We start from the raw sequence: 18,064 nt of genomic DNA, 5'->3' as shown, positions 1-18,064 counted from the left end.
TGTGGCCTCTCCCGTTGCGGAGCACAGGCTCCGGACGCGCAGGCTCAGCGGCCACGGCTCACGGGCCCAGCCACTCCGCGGCGCGTGGGATCTTCCCGGACCGGGGCACGAACCCGTGTCCCCTGCATCGGCAGGCGGACTCTCGACAACTGCGCCACCAGGGAAGCCCATACTGGCCCCAATTTTACCGTCAAAGCAGAGTATATGGGAATTGTGCCTTACTACCTTCTGCCCACCTAATTATCACTTTTCCCATTTGAGGAATCCCGTTTGTTTTAGAAGCCTTCCCATGTGGATTAAAGAAGATTATTATTTAATAATCTTAAAGATTATTAAGATAATCTTTAAGATTATTAAACTTAAATAATAAGATTATTATTAATAATAAAGATTAATAATCTTAAAGAATAGTAAAGATTATACTGGGCCTGTTTTTTGTTGTGGTGGTGGTGGTCCGCGGGCCTCTCACCGTTGTGGCCTCTCCCGTTGCGGAGCACAGGCTCCGGACGCGCAGGCTCAGCGGCCACGGCTCACGGGCCCAGCTGCTCCGTGGCACGTGGGATCCTCCCGGACCGGGGCACGAACCCGTGTCCCCTGCATCGGCAGGCGGACTCTCAACCACTGCGCCACCAGGGAAGCCCACTGGGCCTGTTTTTAAGCCTTTACCATCCACTCAGGGTTTCAGTTAACACGATGCTGTGTGTTCCCTACACGGATGCATCTACCTCCCTGCGCTTCAATTTCAAACTCCATGGTGACCAGGACGCTTCCGTGGGTCTCTCCTTCAGCTCCCTGCCACATGCCACACGGCCTTAACGAATCTTCTCTGATAATGAGGAGCTAAGGGGAAAGTGGCCTCTTGTAACTGCCCCCGGTACGAGCAGTAGATGGAAAGCTTTACATCAAACATTTACATCATCCTTTTGCCCTACTGACAAGTATGGTGGCCAGATTCCCCCTTTTCTTAGCTACTATCTTATTCAAAGCCACTGACTACACACTGAGTCTCTGTATCGATCGAAACTCTAGTTCCGCCAAAAATAATTTAACTTTCTGGGCTTGGGGAAAAGCTTTCGATAGACACAACGCAACCAGAAGGTGCAGAAGCACAGCAAGTGTGATCTGCCACGTCTCCCATCCCCAGGCCCCAGACCACCAAGGCACCTAATCGGTAAGAGAAAAATGCAGAGCATTTCCTGTCAGCCATTTCCAAAGATAAAAGGAACTAATTATCCCGCAGAGCCGCCTCTAGGATATAGAGTTCCTGTCGGAAACCCCAATTTTCCTTCCGGGTGCAATTCAAGACAGACGGAGGAAAAAGGAAAATCAGTACTGGAAATGTCGAAGATTATTCTGGCCGCTGTCTTATGGAAATCTGTCTGTGCTTTTGTCCATCAGACACAGCCTGTCTTCTCTTCGTGCAGACACAAGATAAGCGCCATCTTTCCGCCTGCTCTGCCCCTGCCCTCACCTCGGGTCATTTTCATTATTCTTCTCTGAAGACAATCTTTCTGTGAGTCTTTCTTCAAAGCTGCAAAATGAGAATGTTCACTTTCAAAAGCAGAGCCACCGTGATGGCTTTTACAAGTAGTAAAATCTCTGGGGTGGGGGGTCTGGGTCCCAGGAGACAGACCTCATTGCTGAGTCCAGATGTCCAGGCGGGTGCGGGGGGGCATCTCATCCTCCACACGGAGGAACCCACACATCACCTTCTCCAACAGCCACATCCATGGCATTTGGGTCTTACCGGTCCGCCCCCCTGGTCCTGTTCCTCACTTGTCCCCAGACCTTCCTCCCTCCTCCTTGCTGGAGGAATGTTCTTTCTGGAGCCCATTCTGACTTTCCCTCTTGAAACTACATCCGATAGCTTGAGTGTGAAGGCTAAGGTCACCTCTATCAGCCTTGCCTCCTGGATTTCCCTCTTCATCTGAAAAGCTCTTCTTGGTGTGGCTTTGAAACCAGCCCATTTTCAAGGGTGCCTGGCGAAGGACTCTCCAAACCTGAGTCTCTCTGGAACCACCTTCACCACTTGGTCACAGCCAGGGCCACATACACCATTATTCTTTGTATACTATTTTTCTTCAATCAGTCCACTTTTTAAGAACATAAATATGTTTATAAAAGAAACCACAGCAACACCATTTACCATAAATAGAATGTAACTCAAGGATCAACTCAATGCCAACAAAATGATGTTATGTAATCCTAATTAGACACTGCTTCTAGCTGAAGACAGTAATTTTGAAACCTGCTCTCTCTTCCTTAAACAAGAGAGATCACCAAGTCTTGCAGAAGTGTAACAGACACAGGGGCGCAAACCAAGACTCTCCCTGGCACGATCAGAAGTGCTAAAGGAAAATAAGGAAAGGAAACACTTACCACAAAGGCAAATGTTATTTAATACCATTGTGTGCAATTCCTAAAATCTCTCATGTATCTGTGGTGGACAACCCCTCCCTCTCTCCCAATAAAGTTTATTGAGCATCTACTGTGTGCTAGGTAATTTCTAGGGACTGGAGAACCAAACACATTTTTAAAAAGGCTCTGTGCCCACATGAGACTTAAAACCTACATTTTTTTTTTTTTGCGGTATGCGGGCCTCTCACTGTTGTGGCCTCTCCCGTTGCGGAGCACAGGCTCCGGACGCGCAGGCCTAGCGGCCATGGCTCACGGGCTTAGTTGCTCCGCGGCACGTGGGATCCTCCCGGACTGGGGCACGAACCCGTGTCTCCTGCATCAGCAGGTGGATTCTCAACCACTGCGCCACCAGGGAAGCCCAAAACCTACATTTTAATAAACAGTGTCTAGGATAGGCTTTTCTCCAGTCTAGCACCTTAAACTAAGGAAAAACCCAGATTCAAAACTGTGAAAACCAGTTCATACCCCACACCTCCAGAAAGAGACTCAATATTCACCAAGCAGTTTCTCTGATTAAGCACTCGATAAAAAATGGCATGTGGTTACCAGCTGTTAAGTGTCAGGCATACTTTGTAAGCAGCACTTACTGCCCCCAAAACCTCAGGGCTTTCCAGATAAATAAATCCCCACCCAAATGCCCTTCCCCAGCCATCCGAGGGGTAGCCCCCAAAGCCAAGACATGACTGACATTTCAAACTTGACTGAAACCGCACAGAACCCTGTCTATTTTAAATGTCAATGAGGAAGGCAGCTGGGTTGGCAGGTTTCACCAGAAGGGATTGAAAAACCACTTCTCTGTAGTTGGATTTAAAACTCAGTCACTAGAGACAGCAAGAGAAGAGAGTGAGGACAAGACTGACCTTTGAGTCAAGGGCAACTGAAATGATTCACATTTGTGACTAATTATCTCTTTTTTAATCTTTGTTTGTCTCTCCCTGGACAGGGGTTTTCTTTTAAGCAGCTGAGACATTTGACCTGATTGAATTCCAGGCTTCTGCTGGGTCTTGCTTTGTCCAGATTTAGAGTGGCCAAGTGGTCATTTTCTGGTGTGTGTGGGTGTGTGTGTGTGAGAGAGAGAGAAACAACCGACATTTGTCATTCTTTAAAAGTGCACATAAAAGTTTAAGCTTCCTGATTTATGGAAAGAAAACAGAAGGATGCCTGTGTTGTTTTTAAAAGTTAAAAACTCTTTAAACTGTCTTAAAAGTATGTTCACCTGGGATACAGAATAATATCACCAACCTGAAACCAATTTATTATGGATTTTTTATGTCACCTTCCCATTAAAAGGAATGGATTACACTTTAGAATAACAAATATGTATACAGTTGACCCTTGAACAACGCGAGGAGTTACGGGCACCAACCCTTCCGTGCAGTAGAGAGTCTGCATATAATTTATAGTTGACCCTCCGTATCTGAGGGTTTTTTGTATCCACAGATCCAACCAACCATGGATCCTGCAGTACTATAGTATTGACTATTGAAAAAATCTGTGTGGGCACTTCCCACCACGTGTCTTTGGATGGAGTCAGGAAGGCATCTCGAGTCAGTGGATTAGAAACCATCCTGACTGCACCTGGAATCCTGAACTCATCAGCTGCATAACAATGGTGTCTAGGCAGGAGGGATGTTAGCTTATCTGATTCAATTCTATCTTTAACAGAACAGACCGAGAGGCTTAGTGACAAAAAAGAACTTGGCTAAAGGGACATAGCATTACACTCACTTAGGTACCATACACGGAGTGGGAGGAAACAGCACTAGGAAAGCAGTTCTCAAAGCGTGGTTTGGGGTCCCCTGAGGGTTCACCCTGACCTTTTCCACATGGTCAAAACGATTTCCTTAACAACACTAAGCTGCTATTTGCCTTGCATCCTCTGTGAGTGTGCTGTCGAATTTTCCAGAGACTAGGTGCAATATTTTCCAGACGGGCAATATCACAATAGACTGACTATGAAGCAGATATGACGATCTGGTCTGCAGGCAGAGATCTGCAGACATATAAAACAATACCACTCTCCTATTTTTTTATTTTCAGAAGTTATTTTTCATAAAAATGCCGTTTATGCTAACATGTAGTAGGTTTATTATCTGAATGAATTAAGGCACACAGTAAATTTTCTCCGGCTTAATTTCTAATATGGTGAAAATACATAAAAATAACCCCAATAAATGATCATTTTTAAAAGCGTAAAGGGGTCCTTGAGACCAAAAAGCCTGAGAACCATTGTCTGAGACTATAGTCTGCATAAGAGCAGGGACCACGCTTGCCCTGGACGCCTCCACTGCCACTGCAGTGCAGTGCCCAGCACGTAGTAGGGCTGCACTGCAATGCCCAGCACATAGTAGGAACTTGGGATACATAATTTTGGATATTGAAGGCATGTCCAGGTGTACAGTATCGGTCCCGCCTTTAGATACATGTACCCATGTGCACAATATAACACATGCTCAGACCCACATGGCTTACCTGAAAATAGTCTGTAATGAACGATCCAAGTTCACTCTTCAGCAGCCGCCTGGAAAGAGAGAAAAACCGTCAAGCAGCCCTTGATGCTATAGCTCCTGGAGTTCCCGGATGCGCAGTGAATTGCCGTGCTCACCAGCGGCACAAGGGCCGAGGCCAGGCCTGAGCCGGAAGTGTGCTTTCCTAGGCCCTAGTAATACCCCACCCCCACCAAGGCCATTAGGGCATCGGGGCAGATGGAACTCCTAGAAGGCATCTGCTCCTTAGTTCACTTTTACAGATAAAGCATCTCAAGAGCGCAGCCACAGCAGATCCCAATTCTAACAGAGGTGGAGTCAGGCAGGGGCACCTGGATTCATGTGCAGCAAAAAATAAGGCAGAGAAAGGCCATGGTTTTGTAATTCCCCCTCATTTGCAGACTTTACGTTTTAAACTGCATTTTTCATACATTCTTCACCCAAGGATTGTACAGTGTGTGTGCGTGGTGGGGAGCAATTATTATCTCTTGTGTGTACAGATAAAGAAACTGAGGCTCAGAGAGGTCTTCCAAATAAGCCAGTGGCAGAGTTAAGACTCAAACCCAGACCTTCTGCAAATTCAACATCTCTTTGCATAACCCTACCCAGTCTCGCCTCCAAATCCATCGGAGACATCGAGCTTGGTGCCATGGTTTCAGTGGCCTTCCTGCCCGTCCCAGAGGGACTTAAAAGTCCTTCAAAGGAGAACAGATCGATTTTATTTATCCAGCACAAACATTTATTCAGCTGCTCTTTATGAGCCAGATGTTGTTCTAGCAGCAGGTTTGCAGAAGTGAACAAGACAGGCGAGGTCTCTGCTCTCAAGGAGCTTACATCCTGGGGGGGAGGGGTGTGGAGAGCTAGAAGGTTAATTGATACACTCCCGAGGTAAGTGCAAAGAGTCTTAAGTGCTTAAAAAATAAAAATAAAAAATGGCGGGCTTCCCCGGTAGCGCAGTGGTTGAGAGTCCGCCTGCCGATGCCGGGGACACGGGTTCGTGCCCCGGTCCGGGAGGACACCGCGTGCCGCGGAGCAGCTGGGCCCATGAGCCGTGGCCGCTGGGCCTGCGCGTCCGGAGCCTGTGCTCCGCGGCGGGAGAGGCCACAACAGTGAGAGGCCCGCGTACCGCAAAAAAAAAAAAAAAAGGTATTGGCACCAGACCTCCTTCTCCCCGAGAGAAATCATGGGACTATCCCTACTGCTCTTTCTTTAATTTGATCCAAATAAGGTGAGGAAGCTAAAACCAAGAATCCAAGGGAAAAAAGTCTTCAAGACTTCCAATAATTTCATTTACGCATCCCACCGGACACGGTTACTAAAGAGCAAACACTCAAGCTTCTGACAACACCTTGCCGGGTTTTAACTTCTCAAAAAATGCATTCTCACGTGTTGCTGTACGATAAAGAGGAAGTTACAAGAAGATGTCACAGTGTGCAGAAGAGAGACACAATAAGACTGAGTCACAAGAAGAAGAAACATCCGTGATCTAAATTTCTGCATCAGAAAGAGCCCTGGAAAGCTGAAAACTCACGCTGAGCAAGGAAGATACCTTCCTTTTGCCAGGATAGAAAATGTATCTGTGGTGGACACTGCATTTTGAGATCCAAGCTAACGGCAGGCTCTCAGAAGGCCACCCCGTCCACAGAACCCAGGGGTTCACCCAGATGTGCGTGGGTCTGACAGAGACAGGGAAGCCTTCATCTGTCACTGCGCCAAGAGCAGGTGGGTCACGGCTGGTCTTCGAGGCCAGAGGTATCGCTCAGACGGGACACAGAAATCAAGTGGGCAGCCCCAGAGGGAGGCCCTGAAACAGGAAGAGTCAGGGAGGCTGCTTCCGGCTGCTGGAAGGAGAAGCACCTCCCAACAAAGTCTTCATGGCCACTGGGAAGTCTCAAAACCATAGGTGAAGAAGCCAAGCTTCATCAAAAAGTGGAAAAACAAAGCCTCATAATGGGCTACTACTAACAGAGTTTCTTAAGCGTTATCTTGGGCACTTACAATGTTAAGGGGTCAACATGGTTCTGAGACTAAAATGCAGGCTATGGAATTGGTGTCCCGAGGAAGCCACGCTGGGAAGACACTGTGTGCATGTAGACGCTTCAGGCAAAAAGGAAAGAGAGACAGAGGTCGTCAGTACAGGTCAGCCTTCGGGGTCAAGAGCTGTGGAAGCCCGCTTGGAGCAAGGCGGAGGTGACCATCGTGAACTGGGGCTGGACGTGATCAGACAGGTGGCACCCCGGGAGCATCGTGATGCTCCACAACTGAGAAATCCAAGAGGTCTCCTCCCCTACCCATCAGGGAGGGCGGAAAGGCTGCAGGCTGCAGCGACGGGAACGGCACCTCACCCTTACGTTACCGCCGGGACTGCAGCACGCCCTGGCCAAGGCCAGAATTCGGCAGAGCATTACAGGAAGACAAAGCTTGAGGTAGAATTCAGCTAATAAAGGAGCAGAGATTAAAGAGTGAACTTGCTGCAACTGCCAAGACAAAGGCATAGCAAAAAGGACCCAGAAGCTGGCTGCAGCCATACCAGGGGCAGCAAGGTGGTGATGGATAAGAATAAAGAAGCAGGATATGAAGAGGTGCTCCCACTACACTGATAAGAGTGGTCCTCAGTCCTTTACGGGAAAGAACCAGACACAGGTGTGGCAATCTGCTTTCTCTGTGTTAAATGTAATAGACCATAACCAGGTATTGTACGAGAATTCCATGTGCAAAACCCTCTCTACGAGGTAGTGTTGTACAGAATTCTCAGAACAGAATAGACCAGAGTTGATCATTTAAGTCAACGTTCTATTGTCCTGGGTGAGTAAATCAGTAAGCTGCCCTGTTCCTTACAAAAGCCTGTCTTATTTCTGTCTGCACATGTTACGAGTTAGACAAGGTCAATACATACGTGTCCAGCGCTTCCGCTGCGGTGAAATATGGAATCAACGTAAATGTGCACCAATAAAGTACTCATAAAAACCCAGTTCATTCATACAATGAAGTTCTAAGTAGCCATTAAAAAAAAGGGAATAAGGAAGTGCTCTTAAGTAATGATATGAAAATATCTACGTTACGTTACGTCTAAAAGAAGCAAGATGCAGAACAGTGTGTATAATGCGTTACCGTGTGAAAAGGGAAGAGAAAATATACGTATTTTTAATTTACACGATAGCAACAAATTCACCTGTCAAATCTGCTCTAACTTGCTGTTCTGTCATAGCTATGATTTGGTTTCCAGGAGGCCCTTTGAACTGAAATATACAGTACCTTAATTTTTTTTTTCAGTACCTTGATTTTTAAACACACAAAGCACACATGCATTTTCAAAATTATATGTAAATGCACTGGGTTGTGTTTCCTCCTCTCCGTCTTCCCAAGTAGGAGGCTGGAGAAGGTGGAAGCTGTTACTGGAAATTAAGTAGGGCAACAAAACACTTTAGCAAACTTTATCCCCTGAAGTTGGGAAACGCTGTGCTAGAGACACCAAACCACCTCGTTAGACCCCAGTCTGTGGACCTTGTAGAAAGTGTCAAGTATTCCCAGCTGCTTTTCCACAAATATTCCTCATATATGCGTAAAGAAGCTCTGGGAGAATAGCCAATAAACTACTGTAATAAAGGTTATCTTTGGCAGGGGAGTAGGAGCTGGGTTTCTGGAGTACAAGGGAGGGAGATACTTCAATGTATATCTCCTTATATATGTAAATTTTTTGTACACTGTGAACACATCCTACTCAAAAACATCAAAAAACATTTTTTTAATTAACAATAACCACCATCAGGGTTACCGACAGACGGCTTGAGGCCGAGAAGGAATTGTGGGAGTGCGTTCCCACATCAAGGGCACAGTATCAGGAAGCAGACTGTCCTAGGGGAACAGAGAATCCCACAAGTCCTGAGAATCTGCCAGTGCAAACCCACCCCAGGCTGGTAACCCGAGAACTCAATGCAGAGAGAGGGGGGTGAGGAGAGGACAGAGCTGTCCCAGCCAAGCTGAGAACAGCCTGCCGCTGAGCCACAGTGCGAGATCCACCATCTATTTCTCTATTCTGTGTTGACTCTGCTTGCACTTGGTTTCCAAGGAAAGGGTACTTCTCAAAAACTCTACCCTGGTCTTAGCTGAACTGAGAGAAAGGGATTTTCTGCCCCTCTACCTTGAGGTACTATCTCCAGGGGGAACTCATCAGTAGCTTCCCTCCAAAACAGGAAAGGGTGACTGATAGAGCTTCGGGACCCCATGAGTTAATTCATCGAATCACAAGCGTTTACTGAAAACCTACTCTGTGTCAGATGTGGTGTGAGGCGCTAGGAGAGAAGGACGGAAGAGCTCAGACAATGACTCCCCCCCATCGGGACCTCTCTCTCAGGAGACGGGGGTACCATCTTGTCCAAAAAATGGAAAGTGTCAAGGCATTAGGGACACACAGACCTAAATTCACAGAGGGACCACTCACCCTATAACCTTCCTCACTACATTTGCCAGTTTAGCTTGTAAAGCACGAGAAAGAAGAGAAAAGCAGAAGAAAGACAACAGAATCAAAGAGCCCGTGCCTTGTGGTTTCCGAGATACGGAAGAGATGGAAATCCTGACCCCCAAAACCGAGGACATATGTTCCTCCTGGGCACAGAGGCACAGAACCCAGCAGCTTTCCTCCCACTTTTGCCATCCTTTCCTAGGGTCTCTTCCCAGGAAACAGGAAAGTAATTACATATTGGAGCAAATAATAATAATAAACAAAAAACAAATTGCTCCTAGGATGGAGCCTAGCTTTTTTTCCCAATTAAAGTTTACTGAGCACTTACTAAGTGCCAGGCACCACTGTCAACAACGTATATGTATTTCCTCATTTAAGTGCAAAACAAAACCGCTTTTTATACACAAGAAAATGGAACCACAGAGGTTACTGAGGAGGGCATGCAGCAAGCTCAGGATGGAGAGGAGGGAAGTCTCACTGAATGTGAGGGTCTGGAGGCAGCCGCCTGGGTCTGAAGCCTGTGGTCAGCAGTAACCTTTGCAAGGTAACTGTACACTTTAGTCCCTTGTACCTGTTTCCTCAACTGGAATTTGGGGATAGTAAGGGTAGCCACTCCACAGGATTATTGCAAGGGCTAAACGAATTAATCCTTGAACGGTGAGTTCCTAGAACAGCGCCCGGCATACAGCAAGGCTCGGCAAGTGTCACCACCACCACCACCATCAGCCATTGAGCTAGAAAGAGAAGGAGGTGGGGACCTGAGAGTAATGGGAAGTGAATGCTTATGTGGGACTCAACCCAAAAGGGAAATGGGGCGTGAAGTTCAGCCAGAAGCCAAAAGGGCGGTAATAAGGAGAAATGGGGAACCACTGACACGTTGATCTGTACTATCTCACCCCCTTTTCCTCCGGGCTGACTGGGTGAGACACCACCCCAGATGACAGGATTTCCTGCTACTGCACAGACCGTCATCTCACCCCGCACCATCTTGTCAACTCAACTTCCCACTTCTGTGGGCTTGAAGGCAAACGAGGCACAGCCCAAGCTGGATTCTAGCTGGTTACGAGGTCCAGGGAGGACCAGATGGCAGGCAGGGCACGGAGTGCCAGAAGCGATGTAGAGAAATCACCTTGGATGCGAGCCACCGTCCCTCTTGTGCACAGGGAAAGCCCCAAGGCAGCAAAATCCCAAAGGATAATGAAACAGCTTGGAGACAGGTGCCACCGGGCTAAAGTTTAGCCAGCACGAGTGGGAAAACCATATCAGTTGTGAAGTATTTCTGTGCCATTTAGCAATCAGGGGCTGCCGCAAGTACCCAGGCCTTTCGGTGGGATCTAGCCAGACGTCCCCACGGTCTGGGAACAGCAGGGGGCCTCGGCGTCCGGGGCCTGACGCTCTAGCTCGTCGGTCAGTGCGCGTCCAACCTGATCATCAAATCCTCCCGAGGTCACCCACCTCGCTTCTGCAATAGGACACGTTTCAAGGAGGTGGCGTCTTTTAAGCAGTAACACAGGGAGACATCCCTTTCCTCTGCTGGCCCATTCTACGGGGGCCCATCGGAGGTTGTGTGCATAACTCAGATAAAATTCTAGGATTCTCACACCTCTCTGTTTTCTGCACCCCAGTGGGTGGCTGTGGGGACAGTGAAAAAGATGGGGAAAACCGACAAAAAGCATTTCCAAGGTTCCTAATGACGTCACATGTACTATGCTAAGCAGGTGACACAAAGCATCCTGAATTCTCCGACAGCCTCTAAGGTAGGAATTCCTTTTGCAGATGAGGCGGCTGATACTCCGAGCCTTCCCTGAGGCCGTACGCCGGCCGATCCCAACTCCAACAGAGGCCCACCTGAGCATCAGGCGGCGGCACCGCCATCCCCACAGGGGCGGGCAGGTGAGGTGAGTGAGGGAAGCGGGCGGCCACAGACATGGGGCCGCAGCAAGCTCCACTGAAGCCAGCAGCCAGGCCTCCTCCCACTGACCGGGCTCCAGACGCAGCGTCGCCCGGTGGAGCCCTTCCAGAGAGGCCCGGATGTTTAGGTGGGATGTCCAGGTTTCCAGACACCGTGCAGGCCGACCACTTCGTGGGCCGACCCCGGAGATTTCTGCTTCGCTACGTCCCTCCCACTATTCTTCCTGCCCCCAGAGATGAGTCCGCTTCCCAACGGGAGCAGACACGAGGTATGGACACACAGCCGGCCAGAGCGACCCGGGCCAGAGAGAGAAGATGTCGCCTGCAGCCCTCCCAAACGAGGGTCCTCAGAAGACAGTGCCCCACACATCTGATCTGTCCATGAAGCTACATCCAGGAGCATCAGGCCTAAATCCGATACGGGCGTGGTGAGTTTTACAAGAGTTAACACACAGAGCCCGGCACGTGCTAAATACATGTCCTGCTGACGTCTGCTGTTCTTATTACGCCACCGAATCTTGACTCAGACTGCTCCCTTCTGCCAGCCTGTGGGCTCCATCCAGGCTCCCCTCCCCTCCCCTCCCCTCCCAGCTCTGTCCACAGCTGTGGGTCCCAGTACAGCCAACTCACAGAGCTGGAAGCATCTGAGGTGGAGCTCCCTTCCGGGCCTCAGGCAGCCACCCGACTCAGAACCAGGACGTTTCAACTCTGGCCGGTCAGAGACCGAGCTCAATTCTTGGAACCCCCTCTTTCCTTGAAAATCTCTGGGCTTTCCTTCATGACACCTCCCTCCCAACAAGAACAGAAGCAGGGTGGCTGGAGAGAGACGGAAAATGTGAGTTTCCTGCCTCAGGCCAGCTGCAGATAACTCATCTCTGGTTTCCGGAAACCTCGTCTCTGAGCATTTATTTCTGCTGAGAGAAAAAAAAAATCCCCCCCAGGAAGAAGGAGGGGTGAGAGGGTATGGAAGGAGTAGTGGTAAGATGTTTATATCCTCGCTTGCCCTTTCTACCCGATTCCCACCCGTTCCTCCTGCAGATTGCAAAGGGGGCGTGGCTTCCTTCCAAATTTAACCATGTGCCCAGTCCTCCTGCACTCTGGGTCCCGCCACCACCCCACTCAGAACATCGTATGATGACTGCCTAGTCAGTTCCCCTTCTCGCTCTGCCGGAAGTTCCCCAAGGGCAAGGACAACCCACCTCAATGGCTGCCCCAGAACCTGGCCCAGTACCTGGCAGAGTCCACAAATATTCACGGATTAAATGGAGAAAAGCATCAATGACCCCTCCCTCTACACATACCCCCCCCCACTCCCACCAGCCAACCAAAAAGTGAATGCACCTTTAAGAAACTACTTGCACAGGTTCTTATAAGAACCAGTGCAAATAAATCATGGCTTCCTCAGGCTTTCCTGATTTTCTGTCATCAGTGGAACAGTTGCCGAAAGGCATGTTTAGCAAGAGCATGCCTCTGTGTCAGAGTTTGGCCACTCTTGTTCCTGGGAAAGCTCATGAAACCCAAGCCTCTAACAGAGATTTGTGCCCACTGCCAAAACGCAGCCACGTTAGAATTGAGGCTGGAGAGGGGCGTTCAAAACCTCATCGATGCCCCACAGAGAATTTAAACCAAGAAGACGCTCAGGTCCAGCCCACACCAGTGCAGACGGACGCTCAGGGCAGGCAGAATAGTAGATTGTGATGATGAGGGATTTCACTAGAATGTGTCTATTCTGAGGGGTCATTTTCAATAGAAAAGATTCTGATTTATGGTCTTCATACTGACAGACCATGAACCCTGACTTTAATTTGGGGAAAACTGGCCACTTGATTGAGGTGTGACATTCCTGGTGAATTTGTTCTTAAAAGGTCTCCACACCTAAACAGACATTTCTCCAAAGAAGACACACAGATGACCAAGAAGCACATAAAAAGCTGCTCAACATCACTAATTATTAGAGAAATGCAAATCAAAACTACAAAGAGGTATCACCTCACACCAGTTAGAATTGGCATCATCAGAAAATCTACAAACAACAAATGCTGGAGAGGGTGGGGAGAAAAGGGAACCCTCTTGCACTGTTGGTGGGACTGTAAATTGATACAGCCACTATGGAGAACAGTAAGGAGGTTCCTTAAAAAACTAAAAATAGAATTACCATATGACCCAGCAATCCCACTACTGGTCATATACCCAGAGAAAACCATAATTCAAAAAGACACATGCACCCCAGTGTTCATTGCAGCACTATTTACAATAGCCAGGTCATGGAAGGAACCTAAATGCCCATCGACAGACGAATGGATAAAGAAGATGTGGTACATATATACAATGGAATATTACTCAGCCATAAAAAGGAACGAAATTGGGTCATTTGTTGAGATGTGGATGGATCTAGAGATTGTCATACAGAGTAAAGGAAGTCAGAAAGAAAAAAACAAATATCGTGTATTAACGCATGTATGTGGAACCTAGAAAAATGGTAGATGAACCGGTTTACAGGGCAGAAGTTGAGACACAGATGTAGAGAACAAATGTATGGACACCAAGCGGGAAAAGCGGCGGGGGTGTGTATGTGTGATGGATTGGACGATTGGGATTGACATTTATACCCTGACGTGGATAAAATGGATGACTAATGAGAACCTGCTGTATAAAAAGATAAATAAAATAAAATTCAAAAAAGAAAAAACTAATGAGGAAATAAATGCTAATGAGAACTGGGGTTAAGATCATGTGGAGTTAGATGACAAAAATCCTATATCCTGGCTTCTGCATCGGGAGGTAAACTGGTAAACTGTGAGCAAAAGTTGTTTTAAAATTAATATTTAAGAAAAAGCGTGTAATTTCAGACTGCTAATTTTACCATAATTACCATGCATTTTATCATAAATGTCTTTATATTTTAACCTGTTTATTATTTTTGTAAAAAATCTTTGAGTAAATTTGATGATCCAGAAATATGTGCAATTAACAGCAAAGGTGATAGTGAAGGACTCTTAGCTCCACCCATAGGGTGTGGACAATGTATCAATAGCATATTCTGTTACGTTCTTTCAACAGCTATATAAATACACCAGTGAGATTAGACCACCACTTCCAGGCTTGTGTTCAGAAGCATATCTGTTCTTGGCAATAATAATGGGTAGTGTGAGAACCACATTTCCATGGTTAGCTTGAGGAACACTATATAAGGAGTCGTCTTGTTTTCTAAAACACATAATATACACAAGCATATTGTATCCTTTAAGTTGCTAATTAACGTGGACACAAGTGCATGGAAAGGCATTATCTCTGTACCTCCGATAATTTTCATTTCAATAAAAATGCAAACTATGGCCGGACACTTTCCAGTCTTTTTTTCAAAAAAAAAAAAAGGTCTCCGCATCCTTCTCTTGATCTAGTAATGTGTTTTAGAAGTTGAACATCCTTCATCCAGAGTTCTTCCTCAGAGATACCCCAAGGTCTCTCTGCTTAAGTTGAAACTGAAGTTCATTTTTAAGACATGGAGACACGTCTTAGAAGAAAAGATCAATTGTTTGTAACGACCGCATTTCAGAACCCAGTTATATAAAACTTACCTTCCTGGTCATCCTTTGCATTGGCTAATATTTACACGAATTCACATTTCCCAGGGAACACACTAACTCCACAGTTAGAAAGATGGCCAGGGCTGGCTGGGGTGACCCGGGAAAGCTGATTTTGGCTTTGACATTGGACTTGGATAATCCATCAAAGTTTATTACTGTTTGGCTGGAGTAGAATGAAGAACTGAGAGAGTCATTTCCTCTTGTTCTTTCCTCTGCAGAGAGGAGAAACAGCTGGCTCTCCTTGTAAGAACTTAGCCTTACCCACACTTCCAGGCCAGCACATTCTTGGAAGGGCCTGTCCTGGACCTCTCTAGTTCAAAGTCAGCTCACCTCATCCAAACAGCTAGAGAACTTTGTATACAGTACTGTTTATGGGGCAATTCATCACACTGCCCTGTGCTCTCACGCATGGGACTCAGCCAGCATTGCTCACTTTACTATTGCTCAGTTTTCATGCTAGGAATAATAATCGCTAACATCTATTCGGCACCGGATCTTGTAATAATGACATTTTTAGCATTATCTCAGACCTCCCAACCACTATGATGTGCATGTCATTATTATCCCCGTTTCATAAAAGAGAAAACAGAGATTGATAAATGAAATAACTTGCCCATGTCACACAGCTGGTCTAATTTTGATCCCTAGTCTCTCTGAATCCAGAAGCGACTCTCTTAACAAGTTAAACAATCCTCTTGAATCTGGCAGGGATCTTCTTGTTGAGACGTGGATGGATCTAGAGATTGTCATACAGAGTGAAGTAGGTCAGAAAGAGAAAAACAAATATCGTGTATTAACGCATGTATGTGGAACCTAGAAAGATGGTACAGATGAACCGGTTTGCAGGGTAGAAGTTGAGACACAGATGTAGAGAACAAACGTATGGACACCAAGCGGGAAAAGCGGCGGGGGTGTGTGTGTGATGAATTGGACGATTGGGATTGACATTTATACCCTGACGTGGATAAAATGGGTGACTAATGAGAACCTGCTGTATAAAAAGATAAAATAAAATTCAAAAAAGAATAAAATGTGGATAAAATGTCATAACTGACTGAAAAATGGGCTTGAGATTAACAGCCTTCTCTCCTTTGGCATCCGTCTCTGTCCCTCACCCCACCTGGTCGGGCCTCAACGCTGGCTAGTTTGCCGTTGTGTTCTACGAACAGGTCCTTTCACAGAAAAAAGAGAGTGAAGAAAAACCAAAACCTGTCTATTTAAATGTAACGAGAGAGTAGTATGCCTGTTTTGGTGTTTTAATTACTGAAATAAAGGCAGCTGTGTTTATTCCCATGTTGGCTCTTGCAGACGTGGGTTCGCTTTCACTTGGGACGACCAGGTCATACATATGCCAGGGATGTGTTTCATGTTCTCAGTTATACTCTGAGTGTCTGTGCTGGGAAAGCCCATCTCCGTTCTAACCACCATCCTAAAGAAGGACAGAGGGTAGATGGTCCAGGACATGGTCATCGAAGCTCTGGCTTTTGACAGCTTTGAGTTATTCTGGGCTCAGTTCACATCTGGGCAATTAGTTTCAAACCCCAACCATATGTGTTTCTCACTAGCCTGAAAATTGCTCAAAACATAGAGAGGAACATCCAACAGCCCCGACTAAACCCAGTACTGGAAAGGAATGTTGGAGGAGTGCTGTGATCCTTGGAGGGGTGTTAAGAATCACAGCACATGGTAGAGATGGAGTCCCGGAGGCCTTGGGAAAGGAACGATGGCAGAAAGAAAGATCAAGACCATTGGCTTAACACTTCTTCCAGCCTAGAACCTCTCTCTCTGACACTACAATATAGTGCAAAGAGCACAGATTCCACTGCGGACTGAATTGTGTCCCCTCATCCCCCAAATTCATATGTTGAAGCCCTACACCCACAATGCGACACTATTTGGAGATGGGGCCTTTGGGAAGTAACTAGGTTCTGAGGAGGTCATGAAGGTAGGACCCTCACCACTCATGTTGGGATTAGCATCCTTATAAGAAGGGACACCAGAGAGCTTGCTCTCTCCCCACCGTGTGCACAAAGAGGCCTTGTGAGGACACAGCAAGATGGCGGCCAGGAAGAGAGCTCTCACCAGGAACCCAATCTGCCAGCACCTCGACCTTGGACTTCCCAGTTTCCAGAACAGTGAGAGATAAACGTCTATCATTTAAGCCTCCCCGTCTATGGTTACAAAAACCATTCGGCAGCCTGAGCAAACTAACATGGGTGTCTACGTCAGACAGGGGTTCACATCCTGACTCTATCGTTCATAGCTGCGTGACCTTGGACAAGCTATTTTTTTTTCTCTTGCCCATCATTTTGTGCATAAGCTATGCACTGAGAACAACGATTGTCTCTCAGGGTTGTGAGGAGGGCAGAATGTGATGTATGTTAAAGGTGCCTGGCACTTTTCCTGGCACCTCCATCCACGTCATTTCCCCTCTCCCCCGCTTGGGTGTCCTTAGTGCTAGAATCTGGGACACGGCACCCCATCAGCGATGCCGTCCCATGTATGCTGTGGCCGATCTCATAAATGGGCAGCCCGTTGGTCCAATTCAGCCCACAGATGTGTTTTGTTTGGCCTGTACCAATGTTTAGGGACATGTGGATTACTTATCAACGTTCAAAAGACAGAAAATTTCACATAAAAATCTCAATTTCTGGTTCTTCTTGAGAAATAAGATGGTATGTCACTGGACCTGCATTGTTCTGGGCGGTGGGGGGGATCCCCTTGGACAGAGGGTGAGCTCTCACCTCTACTCTCCAGGCCAGCTTCACCCACTTAGACCTGCCGGGTACCTGCGGGCTTCTGAGTGAGCAGCCCAGGCTTAACAGGGCTGTTGAAATCTAGTGTGGCCTGTATTTCTCCTAGCTGCCCACAAAGGTTTTAAGTACAATTTCAGGATCAGTCCCCTGATGTGAGGAACAATTAGCATGTTCCGGAGTCACCGTTTTATTTATTTATACGTCTATTGTGAGCTAAGGAACGTTCACGGAAAAGACCGAGATCTTAGTTCTTGGAGCAAAATTCAGCTCTTGCAAGCTGGGGTGTTGGCTGACCCAGCTTTGCCCTTGTCACTCAACATCTCAGGGCCTCAGTTTCCTCCTCTGTAAAAGGAGGACTTGGGTGAGATGATCTCTATTGTCTCTTTCCATATTTGTGTAATTATTAGGCGAAATTCAAGTGCCTGGGTAGAAATTTAACACAGC

At 47.1% G+C, this 18,064-nt stretch overlaps 1 protein-coding gene across 10 annotated transcripts in view; it reads right to left on the bottom strand.

The window, feature by feature from the left end:
- The window catches only part of LOC131759290 (proline-rich protein 5-like), a 214,089-nt gene that overhangs the window by 107,738 nt on the left and 88,287 nt on the right, over positions 1-18,064 (bottom strand). For all 10 annotated transcript variants that reach the window (XM_067036994.1, XM_067036998.1, XM_067036999.1 and 7 more), the window contains one exon: positions 4,891-4,939. In XM_067036994.1, coding sequence (XP_066893095.1) covers positions 4,891-4,939 — 49 coding nt within the window. The remainder of the gene's footprint in view (positions 1-4,890; positions 4,940-18,064) is intronic.

Source organism: Kogia breviceps, chromosome 7, assembly GCF_026419965.1.
Source record: "Kogia breviceps isolate mKogBre1 chromosome 7, mKogBre1 haplotype 1, whole genome shotgun sequence".
NCBI lineage: Eukaryota > Metazoa > Chordata > Mammalia > Artiodactyla > Physeteridae > Kogia > Kogia breviceps.
This window is presented reverse-complemented; position numbering and strand designations above follow the sequence as displayed.